At 37.9% G+C, this 26,543-nt stretch overlaps 1 protein-coding gene across 7 annotated transcripts in view; it reads right to left on the bottom strand.

Annotated features, from left to right (window-relative positions):
* Nucleotides 1–26,543, bottom strand: part of grid2 (glutamate receptor, ionotropic, delta 2) — a 419,312-nt gene that overhangs the window by 23,124 nt on the left and 369,645 nt on the right. For all 7 annotated transcript variants that reach the window (XR_009272479.1, XM_058784731.1, XM_058784732.1 and 4 more), the window contains one exon: nt 21,516–21,711. Coding sequence is in view for 6 of the 7 variants with exons in the window: in XM_058784731.1 (XP_058640714.1) it covers nt 21,516–21,711 (196 nt within the window). In the remaining variant the exon portion in view is untranslated. The remainder of the gene's footprint in view (nt 1–21,515; nt 21,712–26,543) is intronic.

The raw sequence follows: 26,543 nt of genomic DNA on the forward strand, positions 1-26,543 counted from the left end.
AGAAGGCCCTCACTACTCTTTTACCATTAAACGTTCATTAAGTACAGCTGAGAAGTGATGCAGAAGGACGTTTTACATCTTTAAACTTTGTCTGCAGAGTCACTGTTTCTAAATTTGACTTCTAACAAGGTTAGCAGAAAAGACCCTTGCTACAACATAGATCTCTAAATACTTGCAATATTTCCTCTTTGAGTGAAAATGAACATTTCAACAACTCGAGACTTTTATCTTAAGCCTATGTTTATTCACAACTACAGACAAAACAGATATCCTTGAACAAGTCAAGTGAAAGATGGTCTCTATCCTCTGAGAGAACATTTCAAGGTTACAAAAGCCTTGCATAAAAAAATCAATGTGCTTTTAATGAAAACCAGAGAGTCAACCAACTCAAGTCAATCTGCAGTTCAACATCCAAGGATATATTTTATAGCGACCTCATTCTCAGATATGGTAAACTGTTCATGTAAAATATGTACACACATTTGTGTGGGTATTTTGGTGGTAGACGAATCTGACTTTTTAGGCATTTTAATAGCCTGCTCATGAAATTTTCAGGCATTTCAAAACAGTCTGCAACAGGACAGAGCTAGATCAGAGAGACTGCCTTCAGAGAAAATCGCTATTAAATGAGTAAACATCTTATTTACTCCAAACGGCTTACCAGACATAGCGTGTGACTACAGGTCAGTCTGGCAAAGCACTAAAATGGGCTTCGAGTGGCTCCTGGCTTCAGAAAACACTGAGAATATTCTCACATCGAGAGCTTATTTTGATAAGAGCAGCAGTCATTTCACTGCAACGAATGCAGATGCAACTTCACTGCTTACAGATATGAAGCTGCACCGCAGGCTTCAACCGATAAATCTCCACCTCATTCTGAGTCCTTTCAAAAGGTGTTCAAAATGCTTGGGTGCTTGTTTTATACTAGAATGCAGAGCTTTACAAATGTGCCAATTGCAATTTTCAGTTATATGCACTATATAAATATTAAGAAATGTATTTTGCTTGCTGCAAAATGAAAGGATGTGCTAATATGGCTAGCACCCATTTACCTGCTTTTAAGCAGATCAGGTACTGGCTATATGTTACATAACCTAATTAATATTCATGAGACACTCTGATGTATGTTTTATGATGCATAATATATCAGTACTATATTAGCTTTTGTCCAATATTAGATATATCTTTTTTTTTTTTTTGTATTTATTGTTTGATATTAGATATTTAATTGTGTAGCCCATTCCTCAATTTGCCATAATCTCACTCAAAGTTTTTTTAAAAACACTAAATAACATTAATAATGTGAAACCTAAATTTACATGTAGCATTTAAAATGCTAAATATAGTATTGAATTTAAAACCATGAAAATAATTATAAAAAACTGGTTAAATATCTAACTGAATGAACATGTAGATGAAAAATACATTAAATATATATTTAAATTGTGCACTCTGTGTGCTACATCCCTGTAGTAGTATGTATTCATTTTATGCGTTTTTTTTTTTTTTTACACAGACAAGAAAAAAAATCACAAAAGATCTCACCACAACATAAGAACATTAAATTGAGAAGCTGAATGAAGACTGTTCTGTTATACCGGAGGCCTTTTCTATTGATTCTAATTCAATTGAACTCAGACAGCAGAGGAAAAACCGCCTGTGGTACAATTGCAGTTGGTAAAATTGCCACAACTGCATTATAATGGACAAGTGTCACAAAAGGTGAGCGAAAGAGAAAAACTTCTTGACCTGGAGCACATTACAGACAGGAAAGTGAAGCATGTCTCAGAGTCCTGCAGCCCTGCAGCCATAGCAATCAAAGGGGCTGTGATTTTAATTGTGCCAAGGTAATTATTTCAGGCCATTTTCCCTAAAACAAACAATGCTCGGTGCATCCTAATCAGTACATTGTTTTTAAAGGAGGCATCAAGCACATGCCCTCATTAAATTCATATTCACCCATACATATTCAACGTTTCCTCCTAACAACAGGCCACTGAGTTAAAGTTAAAGGAACACACTGGATGCGATTGTATTGGAAATGTGGTGCTCGCAACGCTCTCATGGTTTCAATGGCTTGGGAAAATGACAACACTCTATAAAAACAGCAGGTTTCCTCTGATGTTTGGTGAGAAGTAAGCCCTATAGTATGAAACGAATCAAAGCTTTTATGAAATCAATAACTTCCAAAAGGACACAGCTGCATATTTTGACGAGGTACAGAGGTTGTTTTTTTCCCTCTCTTTTTAAAAACCTAGTTCATTCGAAGTTATCCAAGTGAATAATGTACACACTAATACTGCTTCACCTTTATTGTGGACACATATTTAATTTGGAAAGAACAGCTCGAAGAAATATTATATCTTCCCCAGAACAGCAGTAAATGTGAGTGCTAAAAGGATATATAGATATTGCTCCAACATTATCTAAGGCACGACACATATTTCCCAAAATGCAGCATAGTTTTACTTCTTTCACCCACGTTTGTTAAGGTGTAAGTGTAGTGGGCGTAACTTCAGATATTTTCCAAATGCGTTTGCCTGCTAGTCATCATATCCTGGGTTTCCAGCCACATTTATTTTATGTGAATTTTGAGATCATATTAAAAGTGCTGGATAGAAACACCAAGATGTGGATACAATTTCCAATATGTGCAGAAAAACTTTTTAATCAGTAAGACTACATGCGCATAAACAATGGAAAGATGATGGATTTACCTTCTAGATGCACATCGAAAAAGTCTTACTATCTCGTTTTCTTGAACACATGGCATGGAAATGCTGCCTTAACATGGATGAAAACACAGCGATCCTTTAATTTGTAGCATTCATCAGACTGGTTTTGAGTTGCAGGGCAACTTTTCTTTTAGAATAAATGGAAAAATCTTTCTCTTACTGTTTCATATAGGAACATGACCAGTTATATTTAATTTTGTTTATGCACATGTAGTCTTACTGATTTTTCCATTTATTTTAAAAGGAAAAAAAAAAAACCTTCTCTATTTTCCATTTCAGTTCTTAGTTTAAAACCCTTTTATCAGGTTCTGACTCTAAAAGGTCAAAAGCATAAGAGGCTTCAGAAACCCTGCTCTAGAGAACCCGAGGAAGTGTGGAGAGAGGTCTGCTTCATTTGATGAAGGAGGACATTCCTGCTGAGTGATCATCTCCCAGGACGACATTACTGAGAGCCAATCAGCTTTGTCCTCAGCTTTCCTGCTGAGACTTCTTCAAAAGGCCTGGGCTCAAGGTCCCAGAGGCCATCTTGCCATCCGCAAGACTTTGTACAGAACAGCCTGACCTCCATTAAGGTCGGCTTCGTTCTGTTTTGAGAATTGGTCCCCAGCGATAAAGTGGGCTCTCTTCCTTTCAATCCAAGGCACTTTTTCATTAGATCCATTTATGTTTAAAAGATCCATATTCTCTCAGATTATTTTTTTTAACCCATGATTACAGCCTTTACCGAAACAGCCATGCATTTTCAAACGGATCTAAAATAAAAATGTTTGTATAATTGCTACTTGCCTCAACTGATGTTGCTTATATAGAAAAAGCAGCCAAAATGAATCAATTCAAACTTTAACTGAGCTGAACTCGCTGTCAAAAGGATAAAAAAAAGAGAAAATTATATTTAAATTTATACTTTAAATTATACTTTGCCTTCCTTTAGAGATGCAAAGTGGTTAGCAGTCATTTTAGGGTCTGCTTTAACCGATGTGCTGCTTAAAAGGACAGTTCACTGAAAAATGAAAATTCTGTCATCATTTGAAGAAGATATTTTGAAGAATGTTGAATCTATTTTTGCCTATACAGCGTTAATGGGGTTCAAAACAATGACTTTCATTGCATGGACAAAAATGAATATATAATATTCATTTAATTCATATATACACAATATATCATTTGATCTCTCTCTCGCTGTGCCTCTGAGGCAATATAAATGTCCAAATCTGCATGCAACAGAGAACCAGTGAAATGAATTTTATATACAGAGAGCATTGAGGAGTATCATTAATTAGCAGTTTTCAGAGAGGGACAGCTGAGCAATGGTCTTCACCGGCTCTTACGTAGGGTACACTGAAAGCGCACACCCAGGTGGCCTGTGCTCGAATGTGCACTCGATGGAGACAACATGGAGAGACACCAATATGTGACAACTTCCTCTCCCGTGTTTCCTCTCCTCTCTAATTGGCTTTGAGCTGTCATTAGTACTCTCTATCCTACAGAAAATGAAGGAAAAGCAATTAATAGTCCATCACAGACCATATGCAAAAGGATGTACCTCTTCCCAAAGACAGGATCTATAAGGGAGAGAGGAATAATTAGGCACAGATGTTTGAGAAACAGTCCAGGACAGCTCACTGAGCTAGAACTGAAATACTGTTGCTAATGGGATATGGCATGAATTTTTATTTTTTCACTCCTCTTTTTCAATCTGTTGTTTTGCAATTTTACAAACATGGTCCTTAACTCCTTAAAGACTGATCTAATGTGAAGAATAATGAGGGATATTTGCAAAAATTCGGGCTTTAAAGACAGTTTATAGAGCGGTCTCTGTAGGCTGAAGAGATCTTGCTTTGTAAACCAAACCAAAACAAGCTTGTAAGATCACCTGATGTCAATTATTATTTCTTAAAGGGATAGTTCACCCAAAAACTATACTTCCAGCATCATTTACTCACCCTCATGTAATTTCGAACCTTTTTGAAGAAACACTGAGACATTCTTCATAATATCTTTTTCTGTGTTCTCCAGAAGAAAGGAACTGTTTTTATTTTTGAACAAACTATCCCTTTATAAAACTATTGCATAATAGATCCTTTCAAAAAGTAGGAAGCACCATTCAGTAAATATAACAGCTTCCCATATTTTTTCCCAAACGTGAAAAAAGCTCATTATGTTAAAGTCACAGTTGTAACATTTTGCAGTCATATACTTGTCAATTTTCCATAATGCTCCAACATGAAAATGGCAAACAGCAGTGCGCTCAGCAGGGAGTGAACATTTGAGAGAGAATATGACGTGTAGGCTATTGATTGCTAAAACAGATGAATTATGCCTCTGACATTTAGTGGGAGTGGTGAACCACAGAAAGAAGTGTAATTCTCATTTTGTATGAAAAGCATTGACTCTCATAGAAAATTGCTCTCCTTGGGAAAAATAATAACAATAATAAAAAAAGAAAGAAATGAAGGCCCATATTTAACCAGGGCTGGTAGAAGCGCTGGTTCCTTGACAGGAGTCACCCACGCTGAATCCGACCAGTATTGTATGCCAAATCTCATCACTGTCACCCAATTCCCTTTCCATTTAACACTGATTTCACTCTGACTGTCTTTCCTGACTGTATTGACTAATCGATAAGTTTTGACACTAGTCTGGGTGTTCGGATTTGACGGCTAGCCGTGGATCAAATTACTTTATTTGTGCTTGCTTGATACATGGTGACAGTAAGCGGAAACCTGTTCATTCACAAATGTGTATCTGCATGACATTAGTTTTGTTTAAACTACAATGGCAAAATAAAGCACATAATAAGACATCTGAGATGTTCAGATACAAGCTAAAATTCTTGCAGCTCTCAAATTACTCAAACGTTGCTCGGTGGCTGACAGGAAGTATAAGTGAGAGGGACACGACTGTTTTACACGGTTAATGACAATGGAAGTAATAAAAATCTGGCAATACACACTTTCATTTCTCATCATATCATTTCAGATCTCTTTACTCACACATTTGTGTCAACGCTGCACTGACAAGAAGATCGTTTTTACATAAAGTTGTTTACATTCTGGGAAGATTGGGTGAAATGGCTAGTCAATTTTGAGCAACTTACATTTTAGTTAAAATACTGCCACTAATGTTTCTGTTCGCTCTACCAACAGAAATAATTCCAAATAAAACACAGTTAAATCAACCATCGTCCGTCTCCTGAATGAATCAGTATGCTTTGAACAAATTGTTCGGATGTATGATTCAATGTCTCTTGTCATCACCCACAGGGGCAACAATGTAACCTGTAGAACGAATCACTAAAACATCTCAACCACTAGACAGATTGCATTTTCTGCATTATTTTGAACACTGCTCAACCAAACAGATTCCTACAGCAAGGTTCCATCTCTCCAAGTCTCTGAATGTTTGCATACAAAACTAAAATACAATGCAATGGTTAATTTAACTTTGAGGCTATGTATAAGCTGAACTGTGCTTTTGATCATTTACTCAAACACACCAGGGTTAGACACAGCCTTCAAAAGAAAAGAAAAGAAAAGAGGGTCTGCGCATATCCTTTTGAGCTTCCCACACAAAGGGCGAAAGATAAAGCAACTAAGACAGCCATGAGACTGCAAGTTTAGCCTCAGAGAATGTAGAGATTGATTGCAAAGAAAGTCATCTAACCTCTCTGCAGCAACACTTTTCTTCTCCTCATAAAACAAATATTTAACATTACTTTAGCAATCATTCAGTTTTAAGGACCACTTTGCACAGTTTTTGTAAGCTAATCATTTTTAAAACCAGTGTCCTGCTGAAAGTCCAGCTAATCAAAACTTAGAAGATAAATCCTAAATCATAAAATAAATCCATTGGAATCAACCACTTTAATCAAAGTCTTGTGAAAAGATGTGATCACTTTATATTATAAACAGATTTAATGTAGGCTTTAATTTACATGTGTGACCCTGGACCACAAAACCAGTCACAATTTTTTGAAATTGAAATAAATAACACTGAATAATACTGAATAAATAAGCTTTCCATTGATGTATGGTTTGTTAGGATAGGACAATATTTGGCCGAGATGCAACTATTTGAAAATCTGGAATCTGAGGGTGCAAAAAAAAAACGAAATATTGAGAAAATGGCTGTTAAAGTTTTCCAAATGAACTCCTTAGCATTGCATAGTGTTACGGTCTGTGTCTTTGGTATTTGCTGTGTTGTGTTGTGTGTTCTTTCTGGTCTCTGATAGGTTGTCCAATGATGGGGTGTACGATTGACATTGGCGGTTCAGACGAGGTGTGATCTTTATAAGGACGTCGCTGGCATTCAACGGTGAGCTCATTGTTGGTTCGGTCGCATTTGGGTTGAGAGAGGATTCCTCCTCCGGCCGATGATCAAATTTGTTAAACTCAAGTGTAACACCTGTTGACTACATTCATTTGATCTAAAACATTATGTTTTAAGAACGTGGAGCGAAGGGGTGTCCTGCCAATTTATTTTAGCTAGCTCGTTTGGGTTTTGTTTTTTCGTTAGGTAGTTAGGGAAGTAAAATGCATTTTTATTTTGTTGTTCAATTAGGTTATTTAATCGTTCCTTCCTTTTAGTTCTAGATTGGTTTTGTTTGTTATTTTGGCCTTTGGACACTCCAAAGAGATGCTCTCTATTTTCACTTGCTGTTGTTGTTGTTTTTTTTTTTACCTAATCACCTTCTCTGATTAATACTGTGTACTTGTTTGATTATCGACCGGAGTGATTTGAATATCTGGGATTCCATCACTACAACCCAGTTTTATTATGCCCTGTTTAGAGTCTATTTCTACTATCCCTAGGCGCGGGGCGTAACACTAATCAAAAACATGTAAAAATATCTTCATGAAACATGATCTTTACTTGATATCCTAATGATTTTTCGCATAAAAGAAAAATCTGTAATTTTGACCCACACAATGTATTGTTGGCTATTGCTACAAATATACCCGTGTGACTTACGACTGGCTTTGTGGTCCAGGGTCACATATAAGCAGTGATCGACACATAAACATACAGCACACAAGAACCCCTTAGAATGTGGCATTAGCATAAACTTCTGTGTTCACCATTAAATCAGTTCTGTTTTGAAGATTAACCAAAATTTAATGAGTTTGGAATGACATGAGGGTAATAAAATGACAGAATTTAGATTTTTGGGTGAACTACCCCTTTAACTCCTTGCATAAACCAGTCAAAGACAATAGGGAGAAGGAAGGGAGTGAAATCAAGCTAGATTCAAAGTTGGGTCACCCTCCACCATGCCACACACCGGAGTACAAGCTCTACCTGCCAAGATTTGGACCACAGGTCATTTTTTGTCTGTGATGTTAAAGGTTACTGTTCTAGTCCAGAATGTAACAGTGCTCCAGGTCTACTTTAGATTCTCTTAGTCTATTTGTGATGACAGCATGGATCAGTGGATGCATCTTGTCCATAGAGCAGGAAAATACAGGCTTCACTAAATCCCTGCAAAGATGCAAGAAAAAGCTGTCAAAAGTCCCTAGGACAAAGACATCCTGACATTCTTAGCACTCACTGATATGAGTGCACACATGTACGTCTTTGAATGCATGCATGCTCACACACCCTGCTGTATAATCAGAGTGCTCCCCATCGCTCATGCGGCTGTCATCCGCAGCGCACCATCTCTGGTTCTCCTCACAGTTGCGACATACACACTTGAAGCCCCTGTCCTCTGCATCAGGAGTGCCTGTGATGTGACATTTTACGCTTTTTACTCATGCTGAGATGACAAAGATATAGAGCCCCAGCAAGCCTGTCCTCTCAACTGACAGCACACTTTCTTCCGACTTCAGAATAATTTAGGGTCGCACACTCTGGCTCTGTTCCAAAACAGAGGAAGCTTCCTCCATAGACAGTGTTTAAAGGTATAACAGGCATACACCAGATATGAAGGCTGTTAGCATGTCGCTAAGTTAAAGGTGTGATCAACCCTGTTGAAAAAAAAAAACAGCTGGTTAGGCTTGTTTTAAAGCATGGTAGCTAGTTTGAGCTGGTGTAATCTGGACCATGGTTGGTCATGAGCTGCGTTAAGCTGGTCCAAACCAGCCGCCAAGCTTCAAAACATGCCTAACCAGCAAATGCTGTTTTTTTTCCCCAACAGGAACATTAGCAAAATTTCACAATTTGTGCAAAAAAGGTCTATTGTATATTGTCAATAGTGTATAGATGCATGAAGCACAGCTCACACAGAAGTCACTTTCAAACCAAGCAGCTTTCTGTTGGTTGAAAATTCACTGAATAACGGTAAACGTGATCACACCTTAGCAGTGTGGTGCTAAATAAATATAACACAAAAGATTGGGTAAAATAATATTTTTTTCATTATAATGAATTATATTTTCATTCCTCTTTAGTTTTTAATCAAATATACTGTGAGTTTAATTTATAAGCCTCATTTATATTATCCTTTATGTGTTCTTGGATTTATTGGTGTAAAGGGCTATTCAAACCAAGGATGAAACTATAACCATAAAGTTTTGGTAATTGTTCTAATTCCATGAGAATAGGGAAGTTTGCAGCACAACTATAATGATAAAAACACAGATGGACAATATTGTTGGAATCACTTTCAGAATGATTTATTTTATTTTATTTTTACAGATTAACAATAAAAACACTGACAATCAGAATCCACCCAAATTGAAAGAGCTCTAGCATTTAAATATGCAGATGATAACTGCGGCATACATTTATAATAATTGTCTACTGGTGTGGAAAGAAATACATGACGTGACGAGTCGGTGGCCCTCCCCCTCATTATCATCACCACCCCGTCCCTTATTCGCCGCCCTTCACCAGACTCCCGACGGGAGTGGGTGTGTAAGAGAGGAGGGGCGTAGAATCAACGCGGGCTGGCGGCGTGTGATGAGGCACAGCTGGACTGAATGAAGCCTCATCACCGCCGCTGTTAAATGCCGAGCGCGCCTCTCCTCAAAAGACCGGTCTCTTACCCCGTGCATGCACGCTGGTGTTCTCGTGGGTCCAGGAAGGGTGCGTTGAGGGACGTCGCGCCACCGAGGATGTAAGTCGCGGAACCTCCAGAGTCAGCGTGAGAACCGCACCCGTATTACGGCCGACGGGCCAGGAGGCCGGGCCGTCCAAACTCCCGCCAAAGGCTGCGGAAGGAAGAGGAAGAGCCGCCGCTCAAGAGAAGCCGCCGCCCCTCGTGCCCCGGACCAGAGCGGGAGCGCGTGCGGCCACCAGACTCCGCCCCTTGCCTGGACCCTTCCCTTCCAGAACACTGCCCTCCTTCACGAGCCCCGCAGCACAACGAGGACACCAGATTCCCTGTTTCGTTTGGACACTTCTTCCCCCTGGACACTTTATTTTATTGATTTTTGTTTAATAAAAGCCTCTCCGAGGCCTGACGCCACACCCACTGTGTCTGTCGTTGGCTCCTCCCGTCACAATATTTACATAGTTATCTAATGTTACAGTCATTTATAGTTATCGCTCAACGTGTGAAAGGGCCTTAAGACCAAAAATGGGTAAAATAATACCTCTGATCATTTTTTGCTAATAATTAAATATATTAAATGTGTTTATTTATAGTAATAAATTCTGTCACATCATCCACCATATTGGATGGCACATGGTGCATAAAGCAGTACACATCCTCCATGTAATGCATTACAACAAGCTCAGTAAATTCATAAATCCAATATGGTGGATGAGGTGAGAGAAATGACAGTTACAAATGTACATTTCATTCAAAAAATAATAATTTAAAAAAGAGTGCCATAATGCATGTGCAATAATTTCATGCTTACTAGACTGCGCTTTCAGCTTAGCAACATGACATCAAACATTATTGGAACCGAGCTCCGGAGATTTGCAAAGAAATTCATCCTGTTCGAGTCATCTGATCTCATAAAAACTGAATTAAACAACTCTAAATCATGAAGTGCATAAGCATGTTGCACAAGTAACTCAAGTCATAGATGTCGGATTTGGAAAAATGAGATCCGACCAGAACTATGACAGAAAAAAGCAATAAGGTGCATAACACACCAGTATTCACAATATGAGACAGTGGGAAAAGGTTTCACAGTGTCATTCACGATTCAAGCCATGACATTACTGTCATTTTTTTCATAACCGTTGATACACACAAGAATACGCATGTTTTCTAGGTAATAACAAATGGCTTGTATGTATTCATGTGCATGGGAGTCTGGGTGAGTCTCATGTAGTATTTCTATGAATAGCCGAGGTCATTTTCTAAGATATGTGCTGGCAAGACAGAAATATTTAGGATCACTACCCCTTTTCTACCTCTCCTTTCTCGACCTGTGATGTATTATTTTCTTTGCTTTCCAAAAGTCCATTAAGGCCTGGCGGTGGGCCATCTTGTCTCCCGCAGACAAAGATAAAGATGTGGTGGAGGGGTGCAGGGACAAACAGAATGAGAATGAGCAGGGCATCACTGGAGTTTACATCGAAAAATACACACACACTCTCAACCTCGTGCTCTGCAAACACATAGTTGCTGCAAAATGAATGCGGCTTCTAACACCTAGATAATGCCGCCCCGTCCTTTTAATTCATTTACAATTCAATAATTGAACTTTGTCTCCTAAAAACAAACCGAATAGAATGACGGGTGGAGGGGCCATTCTCCTTCTCACGTCTTTGCAGGAATACAGAAGTGAAATTTAATGATCCAATTTGGGTCATCTTGCTGGCAGACCGGAGGGTTGTTGAGCTGGAGATTAAACTCATCCTTTAGAGGCTGTTTGTCTTTTGCTGTTTCTCACACTGATGTTCCTCCCTGCAAATTTATGCCCTCTGCATTAGTAACGTTCCCCTTATTTATTTAATTTTTTTTTTTTTTCCCCGTGTGGAAGTGCTGCTGTGTGGGCTTCTAACCAGCTTTCCATTTCCCTAGTAATATAGCACATTTGTCATTAAGATTCACCGGAGTGACTCGTTAAGAGTCTGATTGAGAATGTTTATCTGCGTGAAGGAGAAACATCGCTCAGAGAAATGGCAATGTGAGCCCCAGAATTTACTTTTAAGTCAGTCGTTTCTACTTTGAAAAGGAAATTTCAGCTTTCGCAACAATTCAACCCTGTCATAATCCCCCTCTTTTTTTTTTTTTTTTGGAGTGTCACACCAGGAAAAAGAGAGCTCAGATGTAGCGCTGCCTTCCAAGTCCTCCTGGGAAGTTGCTACTTACGGGTTCGTAATTCTGATTTTATGTGCATACAGGGGATTTTGGATGTAATAAAATGTTGGGCAATGTCTCTCTCGCTAGCTTTCTGACAGAAAGTAGCTTTAGTGCCAGTACAACATATTGAAGAGGAAAATATGCATAATGATGAAAGAATTATATCCTTCTTGTGTTCCCACAAAGAATGATGGGAAATGTAGAGCATTGCCTCAAAAAAAAAAAAAAAAACTTATTCTTTATTAATATTACAAATACAATAGCACAGACACTAATTACGATCAATATAAAATTAGTTTCAGTCTCAAGAGTCTTTACTTTTCACTCTATTGGTCAGGACTCCAAAAAATCGTACTTATTTCCAAGACTATTCTAGTTGTTCATGATTATGCCATTAATATTTTTAAATCAATTTACAGACACCTCCATTTGTATGTCAGACACAAATCTTTTGATTATAGCAATTTAAACTATTACTGCACACTAAAAGTCAAAAAGATGGAAAAAGTGTCCTGAATTTTGCAGCACGCTGAATGATCTTTCTTCATCAGAGAAACTACATTGACTACATAAATTGCCCTGACTTTTAACATTTTAAAAAGCCTTCAAATCTGAAGGCTTATAGGCCTTACAGACAGAGACAGACATTTGTATTTAGTTACTACGTTTCATCATATTAAAATAACTTTTATAGACCAAGGTAAAATAATTCTTCATTTCCCAGAATCAATTACCTGAGTTGAACTTCTTTGCATTGCATTGCAATTCAGTGAATTCCTGTTGATGTGCACTTAGCCGGCATATACCTGACATGACTTTCATTCAATTTGCAGCATTCTGTCAGTGCCATATGGAACATTTAAGGACACGCCAAAGCTCCGAAAAAATCTGTTGACTGCATGACATCAGCACCGCATACCCATGAGGTTCCTCAGCAGAGTCTGTTTTGTTATCGCTAACAGCATTTAGCAAGTTTCCTCGCAGAACGACAGACGCACAGGGAGAGAAGAGAGACTGAAATATGACGTGAGGAGTTTTATAAAAGATCTTCTCCATGCAGACAGATGTCCTGCCAAGTGGATTCAACACTCTGAGTTTAGTTCCTTTCCCCATATTGAGACAGATAATGGGGCCTAATTTCCTTTTAGATCAACCCTCTTCAAGTTGCTCTTTTTTTTTTTTTTTTTCAGTTTCACTCATCAAATTGCTGTATATGGATACGGGTACACAGAGAAGTCATATACATATCAGACCCCTTAAATACAGCTTCACAATTAGCACCACCTCTTCTCTCCTTTTTTTTTTTTTTTTTTTTGCAATCCTCTTATCTTTTCTAAACACTTATCCTCTCTCTTTGGGTTCTTCTGTGTCTCTCCCCGGTCCGCCCCTTCTCTTGAAGCTATAACACCAGCTCATTCCGTCAGATGCCTAGCAACAATGTTCCACTAAATCTATCAGGAGGAAGGAGATAAGTCTCGCCTAATTCCCGTTAAAGCAGCACTTTCATTCTCACCTTCCTCCTCCTCTATTTGTATCTTACCTGTGATGTCCAGTCTCAATTATCCTCCCTTCCACATTTCCTACACTATCATCTCTCTCACTTCCTATTTGGTGTCCGAAGCTCTCTTTTCTGTACTCTCTTTAGATTTCTCTCTCTCTTTCTGAGTGTTGTGAGTGGAGAAGGTGTCAGAGATTTGCTGTAGTATAAAAGGACTAATATAAAGAATATTTACAAGGTGCTTTATTACATCAAAGAAGCAAAGAAGAGTTTATATATAAAGCTATACTTGTTTAGGGTCATTCAAATTTTGTTCGTTCTTTAAACAAATTGCTACTTTTATTCAGCAAAGACACATCAAATTGATCAACAGTGAGAGTATCTTTAGAGTGTTACAAAATATTTCTACTTCAAATAAATGCTGTTCATTTAAATGTCTTATTCATACCCGGAAAAAAAGTTTTAATATTATATATAAAGTTAGAAAAAAATCAGCATATTAGAATGATTTCTGAAGGATCATGTGACACCGAGACTGTTGTAATGGCTGATGAAAATTTATTCACAACATTACTGTTTTACTGCAAGATATTTTGAAGAATGTGTGTAACCAAACAGTTCACAGTATTTTATGTCCATATGGAAGTCAGTGGGGTCAATCAACTGTTTGGTTACATGCATTCTTCAAAAATATTTTCTTTTGTGTTCAACAGAAGAAAGAAACAGATTTGGAACAACTTGATTTTAGCAATGATAGTTGGACAAAAGGGTTTTAAAAAAAATATTGTTTAAGTCCAACTGAAATCAAAATTTTCAAACACATTTAGAGATCTGACACCTGACATGTTACCAACAGCACAGAGCTGTGGTGACCTTTTTACTCACTGTCGATTAATTTGCATCAATTTAATCACTGTCAGTTTGAAAGCCTCTTTAACAAATAACCACTAAACATTCTCTTACTGCACAGTACTGTGTTTTGGATCTAAATTAGAGTTTAATGCAGCTAATAAAACACTCTCAGTTTCTTATAAAAATCAGATTAACACAAACACATTCACACTGCCATTACCCAAAGGTCTAAATATCCGCAAATCAACAACAGCAATTTCTTGTGATAAGTGGTGAGCAGGTGCACATGATGAGCGGAGTGACTCTAAACACAGTTCTATGCAAACACAGCAGCTCTTTTTGATCTTCATCGAAATTTCTCAAACGCGCCAAGCAGGTGTTAAAGAGTTTTAATCTTTCCCATAGAGCAGGCCTCCTCATGCGTTCACGTTGCCTCAGCTGGTGATGACTCAAATCTCATCATTATGCTTTCTAAACAATCACTGTCCGACTTCCCACATGCACTGCACTGTTTTGTGCTGTTTGGTGTGACAACACGCTAATGAGCAAGCTGAGAATGAAATGATAAATAAGTGTTTGTGTAATGAGAGGAGAGCGGCTCTTTGTATAGCGTTTGTGTGAATCTGAGGAGGGAAGAACGAACGAAGGAAAGATCATTAGTTTCCCTCTATAATGAGAATTCACTTAAAAAAAACAATTTCACCCAAATGTGAATATTTTGTCATCATTGACTTGCCCTCTAGTCGTTTGAAATCTATATGACCTTCTTTCTTCTGTAGAAAACAACAACAACAAAGGAAGTTACACGGATGTAGATTGGCAAAGGTTTTCCTCGACTGCTCAACAATTTTATTGATGAGGGCGCCACTCTGTCAGTGTGGGCCACCAGCGATATGTCCCTGATCTGGAAAGGCAAAGGCAATGTCTGTAAATATGACACTTATTTCCCAATCCGCCACGCCATGAAGATATTTGAGCATGCAATCGACGCCAGTCTCTGGAAGATTGTCTCCATCAGTCCCAATCAGTGTGGATTTGATGCGATCCACACCATCATGCTGCTGCTGGAGAGGCACCAGGAGAAGAACCACCCAGTACACATGGCCTTTCTTGAGAAGGAATTCGATCGCTTGCCCCGGGACCTCATCTGGCATTCCCTCCACTCTCACTGCACCCCCAGAGTGTAGGTATAGTGGAACCAATTCCTCTACGCCAACATCACCAGTGTTTTCCTATGCACCACCGGCCTGTCCAAACTGTCCCAAATCACCGTCGGCGTACAACAGGGATCTGTCCTCTCCCCGCTTCTGTTTATCTTTTGCATGGACACGACCATGGTGGATATTCAGGCATCTCAACCCTTGTCAATCAATTCACTGATGTTATCTTCCAAGCTGACGAAACCCATTGTGGGCTTGAACGTCAAGTGCAAGACTGGAGCAAGTGGCTGGACATGCATGGATTGTGCCTCAACATCAAGAAGACTGAGAACATGAAGTGTGGGCCCCAGACTGACAGGATGATCAGAGTTAGAGGGCAGCCACTGAACAAGGTCACCAAATTCAGATATCTCGCATTGCTCTTTGAGTGACAGCAACTCCCTCCACAATGCCTGTGTCAACACGGGGTGGTTACGGGCATTCTCTGTGACCGCCAATTTAGAGGACTTCTCCGGTCCTAAAATCCATACCTGACCCGGATCGACCCAAATCACTTCTTACCCGAATCCGACATGCATAAATACATTTTTCAAAAGAAAAACCTGATCCGAGACAGACCCGATAAAACAACTCAGTGAGATAAACCGGTGCAAGATTATTGAGCGATTTAAAAACCAAAATTAATATTTTAAATCCAGCTCTCAATTTTACAGGCAACCACTGAAGATAAACCAAGATAGGAGAGATGTGCTGAAATTTACGAGTTCCAGTCAAAAGCCTGGCTGCTGCATTTTGGACAAATTGTAAACACTCCATAGATGAGGAGTTAACCCTTTGACGCATACGATCACACTGGTGTGATCAGTCTTGGCTGGTCCCTGAAGCATACGATCACACCGGTGTGATTAGAACGTTCAGTGCGTCATGTCATCAACTCCTGAATTTAAATCTGCTTTCGAACGTTGGCTGGCGCAGAGCCAGATCAGATGCGCTGAGTGCTTGTCATATTATCACAACTATTCAGTGTTTTCAACCATATGATGCTTATTTTAGGTTTCAGACATTTAAATATACATAAGTGCTAGCAAAACCATACATTTATAGTTTGTAAAATATGCGCTGCTGTCTATGGAAGCAGCAATAACGATCCTTCCAAATATAATATGACAATGTTTTATGGTTATCATATACAAATTGTGTAGATAAACTTTAAAGTTTACTCTGCTCTTCTCTCATTTTACCAGAGACTTACTTTAACGTGTTTCGGGAGGAGAGGATGAATTTAAGTGTTGTTAATCCCACAGCTCGGATTCAGCACGAACTGCGGCGCCCATCACCCGGTATAGATCACGGTCGTTATAAAAGTGTTTAAACTACCAAATACATTTACTTGCACATATTTCAGAATCGGAATATCAGATATTTCATAATATACTGAGTATGTTTTTGAATATTAATAATAAAAAACGAAATAAAAGCGATCCATGTGTCATACAGCGCGATTGTGGCTGCGTTGAGTCACATGACAAGCATGACATGTCGCCATGGAAACAATAAGGCTATACATTCTAAAATAAAGGTCGCCTAAAAAACACCTTTGATATTATTTTCATCTAAACCACTAGATGACACAAAAACATGACTTAGCACTTTCCAAAACATTAGCTTTTCAATATGCATGTGTATATCCGATCTTTGACGCGATCGTGCAGCAGCAGCGCAAAGTTGATTTGTGCTTACTTGATCTAATATTTTATGTTTTTTAAAATGTTGTAGATTTAAGTAGCAAATGAGAAAAGCTAAAATTAATGCACATTTTGAGACAAAGGTCTTCTTTATGATTTTCAGTTTTGTTTAAGGTAATTAAAGCAAAAGTTTTTAAATAACAAAAGAATATGTAAAAGTATGGTATTTGGGGTAAAAAGTACCCCATGCTGGTGGGCCTGTTACCCTGTGTGTGGGGTAAAAGGCCCCTCTTGCCACCTCATACATTTATAAGATTTTTAAACAAAATAAACAACTTGACTGATTTATTTTCACACAAAATCTGTTGCTCCATTAATGTTCAATACAACGTATAGATTTTTTCTGCAATTATACATTTTAGGCGCAGTGAATAGCACATTATTTCTTCAGGTGGGCCTTTAGCCCTGTTGTACCCTATATTCTAAACTCACGTGTGAAAGGGTTAATCCCATAATAAAGTGAATTACAATTGTCCAAACGAGAAATGACAAATGCATGAATTACTTATATCTTATCGGGTCCATTTGGTAAAAAGGACATTTATTTTAAAGTACCCGAGGACCTCGGGTTTTCGGGTTCAAGTGGACCCGTGAAGACCTCTATGCCAAATGCCCATACAACTCAAGGGCAAGATCTACAAAACTGTTGTATGCCCAGTCGCACTGTACGGTTCTGCGTCCTGGCCAGCAACCACTAAGCATGAGCAGACCCTCCGCGGTATGGAGATGAAGATGCTTCGCTGGTCCCTCGGCCCTCATGCAACTCGACCGCATTACGAACGAAGATGTCTGAAGGCGCATGGGAGTGGTGCACATAGGCGACAAGATGCACGAAGCCCAACTCCATTCCCATCAGAAGTAGCGATGATAGAAGAAGCAGTGGCTCGATCATCAGGCGGAGGACATTGCGCACAGTCAATATTGCCCTGACGATGCCCTGGACTGAGCCAAGTGGCGAAAGGCGTGCAAACAACGGAATGAGAGACATGCTAGGATGAAGACTGTTTTAACTGTATATTTAATCAAAGAAATGCAGCCTTGATAAACACTAGGTATCTTTCAAAAACAATTATACTGACCTCAAACATTCGATTAGTAGTTCATTGTAAGTCAACAGAGAAGAGCAACAAGTAAGAGAAGGCATAAAAGTTTGGAATGGCATGATGGTGCATAAATAATGACAGCACTTTGATTTTTGCGTAATCTGTCTTTCTTCACATCTACCTCCTTTCTTCCACCTCCCTCTGTGCCTGAGTCTTCTTTACTCTCTCAGCTGCGTCTTGCCCTCAGTTGCTTCTTCCTTTCTCTCTTGGGCGATGGACATGCTGGCCATATAAGCCTTGGATAATGAAGTCTGTGTATGGTGAAATATGATTGAAATCCTTTTAGTGCTGGCTTATATCGACTCTCGTTTGCAGTCAAAGGCACCTCTCTCTCTCCTTCTCCACACCCCTCCCGCTCCCCTCTTTCCATCATGTTTTGATGTCAACTAATGGTCTATGTACAAAATTCTCCTCCGGTGGGTACTGAGCTAGACATAATGGGAATATCTCATCTCATGACCTGAAAAATGTATTTCTAGGATGCAGACCTTCTCATGTCCTTCTGTGAGTTCTAGTTTCCAGACGAAAGCCTCCTTTATACATCTACGTTTGCTGGAGATGATTTACTAGTCGTGGACAGGAAAACACAGACTGTTGTAATATGACTTTGCTTAAGATCAAATCATTCAAAGAAAAGGATGCAATATCATTGGAAAATATTCAGAAAGGTAATAGTACACTAAAAAAAGGAAATTCTCTGGAAATTCCCCAAATTAAAACAATGCAAAAAGTTAATTTAATGTAATAAGAGTATAATGTGTTATAAAAGTAGTATTTTTTTTCCATCTCCCATAGTTACTTATAAAAAAAAAAAAACTTTTTACCAAGATGACATTCATGGCAACTTGATATTCTAAGTTTATCCATTTATTTAAAATAGTTAAGGACATCAATTAAATTCAAAGAGGGGATAAAAACATACTAACTGTTGCCGTCTTTTGTCAACTTCAGTTCTAGGGACACCTCATTTTTTTCACTTTATAAGACCTATGAAAATTCATGACACACATTCATCTTGAGTTAAAGTATTAATGTTTTGCAATGTGGGTGAAAATGTGCCATAAAAATAGAAATCTTGTATGCTCCGCTCATGAATTATGAAAGCATCTTCCTTAGCAGTGAAATGAAATTCCCAGTCTGTTCCTATTATTGAAAAATGAGACAAACAGGGGCTCTCAGCATTAGCACATGACTAGCTCAGAGAAGAGATGAATACAATTGAGAATAAACATCGTAAATATTTGCTGGGGAAATCAGAGCAGATGTTTGTCCAGTGTACCAGATACTCCTTTATTATGGATCTCACAAGCTGCGACAAGTCCTGCTGTTACACAATGAATTCTGCGGCTGTTCTTTGATTAGTTAAAGGGATAGTTCACCCAAAAATGAAATTCATCATCATTTACTTACTGTCATGTGGTTCCAAAACCTTTTTTTTACCTGTAGAACACAAAGGGTCTTATCTACACAATAATGTCCAAGCAGCTCTAATGAAAGTGAATGATGAAAATGCTATTTTTTTCAAAGCATTTTTTGTATTTTTAAGCAATATTTTCAAGACCATACTTTCAAGTGACCAAAACAAAAATATACTGTATGATTTCAGAAGACTTCAAGTAAGTTATAGGAGCTATTTTATGGTAATTATTAAGCTTGAAAGCACCTGTCCCCCTTTCACTTTCACTCTATACAATAAAAGCTCAGACATTCTGCTAAATGTATCCTTTGTTGTTCCATGGAAGAAAGTCAATGAGTAAATGGTGACAGAACTTACTTTTTGGCTGAAAATTTAAAGAAGAACATTTGCCTGTGCTTAAAAAGAGTCTGCAAGGCTATTTATGTAATAATAAATGAGAAGAGAAAATGTCAGAAAGCCTTCTGTTGCACTAAGAATTTTACACTTTTCTCCATTTGTTATTTGTTGTTTATTCTTAAACACTTTATTGTCGCAGAGTACAATATGTGCATATATTTGCCAAAAGTCAGTTTGTGATTTATTTTAAGATCATCGTTTTTTTTTTTTTTTTGCACATAAAAAGTGTGCCAAAAAGTCAACATTGTCTCTACTCGGAACAGAATTAGTTTAAAGTCAATATTGCATTTAACAACACAAATAATTGCACACATAACTGTTTCACCTCTACAGAGTTATACAAAATTTGAAATGCTGTTGGAGGCTTAAAGATATGGTTCACCCCAAAAATTCTGTTATCATGTACTTGCCCTCATGTCATTCTAAACCTGTATGGCTGACGATACAAAGATATTTTGAAGAACCATTTCATTCCTATTGACATCCATTGCAATTTTGTTCATACTATGGAAGTCAATTGGAACCAAAACAGTTTGGGTACCAACATTCTTCAAAATATCTTCTTCAGAGGGTCGACTATTTCTTTAATATTGCTTTAATGATATCAACTGAAGGATTACCAAAAGTGAACACTTAAAAAATAAGGCCAGTTTAAACATTAGCATTTTAAAATATTTTTTTTCACAAACAGTCAAATTATTTAATGATTATACATTTTGGTGCACAATTGCTAGCAAAAACACAGAAGCATTTCTTATAAAATCGCTTTCAGTTATATGACTGAAATGTAAATCACGTTGTGGTCATAAATACTGAGACAAACTCAAGGAGTCAGTCACAAGGGGGCGCTCCGAAGCCTACATGCCACAGAGGAAGACAGGCAGGCGAGACAGAAGAGGCAAAGGAAGGAGAGGCTAAAGGAGGGTGACGTGTCTGGCAAGACAGAGGTGTCACCTTGTCATACAATATTTAACTGAACACCTGTGAGATGATATCACATTAACAAAACACTCTAGTCAGCCATTTACTCTTTAGTATTCTCACAAGATCTGAAGGCGGGCGCAGACCCTCTGCCTTCATACTTCACTCGCCTACCAGCTTTTTTAATTGCAACGCTCAAGCTCGTTTAAAATTCCAAATGAAAACACGCTTGGAAGAGAGGAATAAAAAATCGTGGGTTAACAAATAAGGCATTAACCCGTACCTAATTAGTATGGGAATTCGATGGGGGAATTTTCAGAGTTAAATCACTCATAACTCAAGCACCATTAAGCCACATTAGCGCATTTTCGCTTTGATATCTCTATTCAGAGAACATTAGCGCTATCTTCACAAACCGTTGCTTAGTTAAGCACCGTAATTAGATAAATGGTTGCGGCAGTCATAGTGCCCGGAGCACCCTACCTTCCGGATGCCTTCTTTCGATTCCTCCACATTGTTTTCAGCTCCTCCTGTCCGGTTGATCATCCTCCACATCTGCGAGTACATCGGGTCCCTCTCGAAAGGGTTCATGCCTTTGCTGCGGACCTGGTCGTAGACGGCCGAGTCCAGAACCGTGCCGTACGGCAAGTCTGTCTGCTTAGCCAAATCCTGCAGAGACCTGGAGGGGAACATTGAAACATATTACAATCTGAAATTTTGAGAAACAACATTATTGGGTTGATGCCCGAGGGCGTAATAATTTAACGATGAAAACATTATTTGCAAAATCTACAATGTGGATGCATGAATACCCACACGTTTCAGCTTAATTGTACCAGTGCAAGTGAGTATAAATCCAGTTGCGCAGACACTCACCCACTTATATTATGTCGAATACTGTTTATTCAGCAATGTGTGGTAATATCGTGCATCTAATTAAAAGTTAGCCAACCAAGGGACAGTAATTCCCCGCAGTAATATTTATATTAAGCAAATAATTGGAAAACACAATAAAGATGAAGACTTTCTGTTTCCCCTCACGCCATGATCAAAATACTGCAGTTCATCAAAGCATTTCATTAAGTCTCACTTCATTTAGAAAACTGATAATGATACAAATTAGTGCTTTCGTAATGTGTTAATATTCAACATGATTAACTCTACAGTAATATTTCTACACATTTGAGCATCATGTCAATGACAGCCGAAGGCGTGGGTTGGCACCACTGAGATTCCAGCAGATAGTTGGACTGACCTCTAATTTATCAAATATTATTACATCAGACAGCTGTCGTCTTCTTCTAGTACTTAACTCCGCTAGCACCCTTTGAAGGTTTAATGAACTTGCCCACAAATGTTAATCTTTTATTGCTCCCAATTAATCTCGGCACTTAATCCCCGCCCCTCCCTAAGAATTGTGGTTATGTGGCGGGTGTCATTTGCATGGTGAATTGCTATATAAATGGAGTACTGAAAAACGCTGGTCCGTTCTGTGAAATTTTGCTTTCAATGCTAATGTAAGTTCTTTGTCTTTGCGTTCTACTCTGTGGGTCACTGTGTGCATCTAAATATAGAAGCACTAAAAGCAGTTTTCACACTTGTGTTGACATATTTCTTATTAAAATAGAAAGTTTGAGCGAAACATACAGAAGGACTTGCCCCTTCCCCTTTTTTAAAGTAGCCAACAGGCTTTTATGTCACAATCATAACTGATGATTTGCTACTTGTTATAGTCAGCCACCTCATACTACTCAATTTCTTAAACTTCTAAATTCTGTTATAAATAACAAATCATAAGACACTGATAATACAGTTTAGAGAATGGATAATAGATATACAGTATATATTGCAATAGATAATATATATTATAATAAGATTTGTAATAAAATATATATACTACCATTTAAACGTTTGGGGTCAGACTTTATTTGTTAAGAAATTAATTATTTTATTCAGCAAGGATGCATTCAACTGATCAAAAGTAACAGTAAAGACATTTACAATGTTACATGTTTATATTCTTTTATATTTTGTTAATCAAAGAATAAGAAGAAATGTTTCTCGAGCAGCAAATCAGCATATTAGAATGACTTTTGAAGGATCATTCAGCACTGAAGACTGGAGTAACGACTGGAGCCAACATAGCAACAAATTACTATTTCCTTTTTTTTTTTTTTTTTTTTTAGCATTCTAGAGAAAATCTGTGTAGTGCAGGATGAGTCTATTTTAGAAATTTAATATTTTAAAAGCATCCATCTAAGTTTATGAGTACACTAGCATATAGATGTCCTCACAGTTAAATAACATGCACTAAAAGCCAGAAAATGAGGTCTTCAAACAGGGTCAGGGTTGAACAAGTAGACGAACTGTTGTAGATTTGCCCTAGATTGCAATATTTATAGATTCAGCTGACTGCAGTTAAATCCATCTCGGTAAATTTTAATACTAGTGGAACATTTGCAATGCAGCAATGTGTTCTTGTTACTGCAAAATTCAGTTAGCCTCAAGAATAGCAATCTATCTGTGTATACGCTTTTTCACACCCTTTATAGGTGACCATCTGGCGGCATTCAAATGCTATGGCCGCTTAGCTGATCCCTTTGCTTTGCCCAGGAAAACTGTCATCTATGGCACAGAGTGACTGTGACTAGCCAGACCGCAGGCAAACTGGCATGGCTGGCAAACAAAAAAAATTCTCGAGAAGCCTGTAGCCTGGCCCTCCTTCACCTTCACAGATGGATGCATCTCACAGCCATGTTGAAAACCGACACGTATGGATCCGCATTGTACAATCTGTTTCTTAAACCATTTTTATACTTCTAAACTGATTTAACAATATGCATGAATATTCAAACATGCTTCCTCACAAGGGCACATTGTAATGCAGATTTAAACATTAAGGCTGCAGTACAGTCTTTAGTACTTTTCTCTGTTAAAAAGGCAAATTGGATGGCATTTTCATTCTGTTTTGGGATAAAACTGAACATCAGTGACATGTTTCTTTTTTTGCTAAGCTGTATTACATCCAGCAAATCAGTGGCACAGTTTTGCAAATCATTCAAAACAATGGCAATCAGCACAAACAACATCCATCTAAAGTGTTTTCCTCAGTCACAAGATGATAAATCCTTTCTCTAAACGTCTACAGCTGAATCTGTGCCATCACGGTGCCAGAATGTGCATGATGTAAAAAAAAAAAAAAAAAAAACAGTTTCTACAGTTAAATTTCACTCTGCGGGGTATTGATTTGTGTTTTTGATACTTACCTCAGAATTCAGATGCGCTGAAAAAGTTCCACATAAACGCATTCGATATCAAATAAGTACAAAGCGTTCGTATGAATTCCTCGAGGACCAGCCTGATGAATTAAACGAGTGAATGCATAGATTTTGTGTTTACTGGTTGAGAGCAATGTGGGGTAAGTGAGAATTGTCGATAAGTTGATGTCGCCCTGATTTAATTAACACTGGGTTAGGATCAGTAAAGTCGATAAAAAGAGACTGATGAACTAACGCTCCTCCTTCCGGTCCCCTATCCATCTGGCTTAAAATTCTCACAGCAACAAAAGAATATGATACTAAACAAACAGTACCGACTTTAAATCTATTAAGAAATGAATCTCCTCTCAAGACAAAACTGGGTAATTGTGAACTCACCCCAACACCCAGTTGGTCTCATAAATCTTTCAGCTCATCCTGACTGAATTGTGTATTTTAAATACAACAGACCCCTGGGTGCGGAGTTTAGGCTGTAATTATTTCTGTAATGACCCTGCCATCGTCTACACATTAAAAGATAATACATTTAAATTTATGGAAATCCTAATTAGGTGCATAGAGCTAGAATCAAGCGATCTAAGCACAAGCTCATTAATGATAATCTAATGCAAAGAAAAATAAACAAACTGAGATCTCGGAAAAAATAAATACTAAATACTCTCATTTTCCCTAGTAACGCCCCCCTCCGCAAATCGCCTACATGGTTATATGATGGAGACGAGGATTGTTACAAGCACAATTAACTCTATCACTGCTAGTCATCGTTGAATTAGATTAACCACATGTGAGATATTAGAAATCACAGAGTACATGTTATTACAAAACACAGTTAACTCTATGACTGCTGGGCACTGTCTGATTAGTCTAATTACTGCACTTGATTAGTGACATCTCATAGTGGGCAGAGTCAAGGCAGTGACTGGAAAGGATAAAAAAAAATAAAAAAAAATAAAGTAAAAGGTCTCGTAGTATAATTCTAAAAATCTCCACTTTCAGGTTGTCACAACTTTCTGCTGTAAAATCTTTATTTAATTTTTATTTTTTAAAAATTAATAAAGTAAATGTAAGAACACTTACTGGACTGAATCAACTTAGGTTTGCTTGATTATCCATACATAATTTTTGTAACGAATTTAGTTTTGAGGAACATTTATTTGTACACCCCTCAATTGTATTTTATGTTTTGCCCCCACAATAAAAACTACAGAGCTTTGATCATTAAACATAAATGAAACATATTACCTACAGTAAAGAACTTCATTTTAGTTTTTGCCCATATAAAGGTTTTTGACTATTGTTACATTTGACAGGTTTCACAGGGTAAAATTAATTAAACGATATAGCTAGTTAAAAAATTAAAATAATACAAATAATAATAAATAATTAAAAAACAAAAAAATTTAAATCAAAACAGGATTCTGTGTTCTGATTCTGATGCACACTTAAACAACCACCACCTCAAACTAATAGGAAGTGACACCATTTCAGTCTGTTTCAATTATTCAAAAGTTATACTCTCATATAACATTCAGAATTGTTGTTTTTTGATGCTTGACAAGATTCGTCACCAATTATACATCCACCCATCACTTGTTTTTACTAGTATTTATAGAAATGACATATTCCTGACTTCTGAATGCCAATAATAGAAGGCCGTGATCTTTATAACAGGAAGAGCAGCAGCCGCTCTGGTTTAAAATGTACCAACTCATCATTAATGAAATTTACTTCAAAAATCACCTTTTCAAAATGGAAAAAGCAGCGTTTTCTGTTTGTCTCTGTGCACTCAACCAGGCGGTTAAATGAATCACTGGTGCAGAGACGTCTGACGTCATTTTCACTGGAATGATAGATCTAATTTGTGCCACAGGAAATTAAAACAGGGAGTTTGCATGCCCCCAGGAGATCTTCTACACACACACACACACACACACACACACACTTGTTTCACTATCCTTGTGGGGACATTCATAGGCGTAATGGTTTTTATACTGTACTTACTGTATGTGCTATTGCCTTACACCAACCCTACACCTAAACCTACCCCTTACAGGAGACTTTCTGCATTTTTAGATTTTCAAAAAACTTCATTCTGTGTGATTTATTAGCTTGTTTGCCCGTGGGGACCTCAATTTAGGTCCCCACCGTGACACGAGTCCCCATGAGTCTGTGTGTATTCAGGTTTAAGTCCCCACCTGAATAGAAAAACAAGTACACACACAAACACACACAC

This window comes from Onychostoma macrolepis, chromosome 08, assembly GCF_012432095.1.
Source record: "Onychostoma macrolepis isolate SWU-2019 chromosome 08, ASM1243209v1, whole genome shotgun sequence".
Classification (NCBI taxonomy): Eukaryota; Metazoa; Chordata; class Actinopteri; order Cypriniformes; family Cyprinidae; genus Onychostoma; species Onychostoma macrolepis.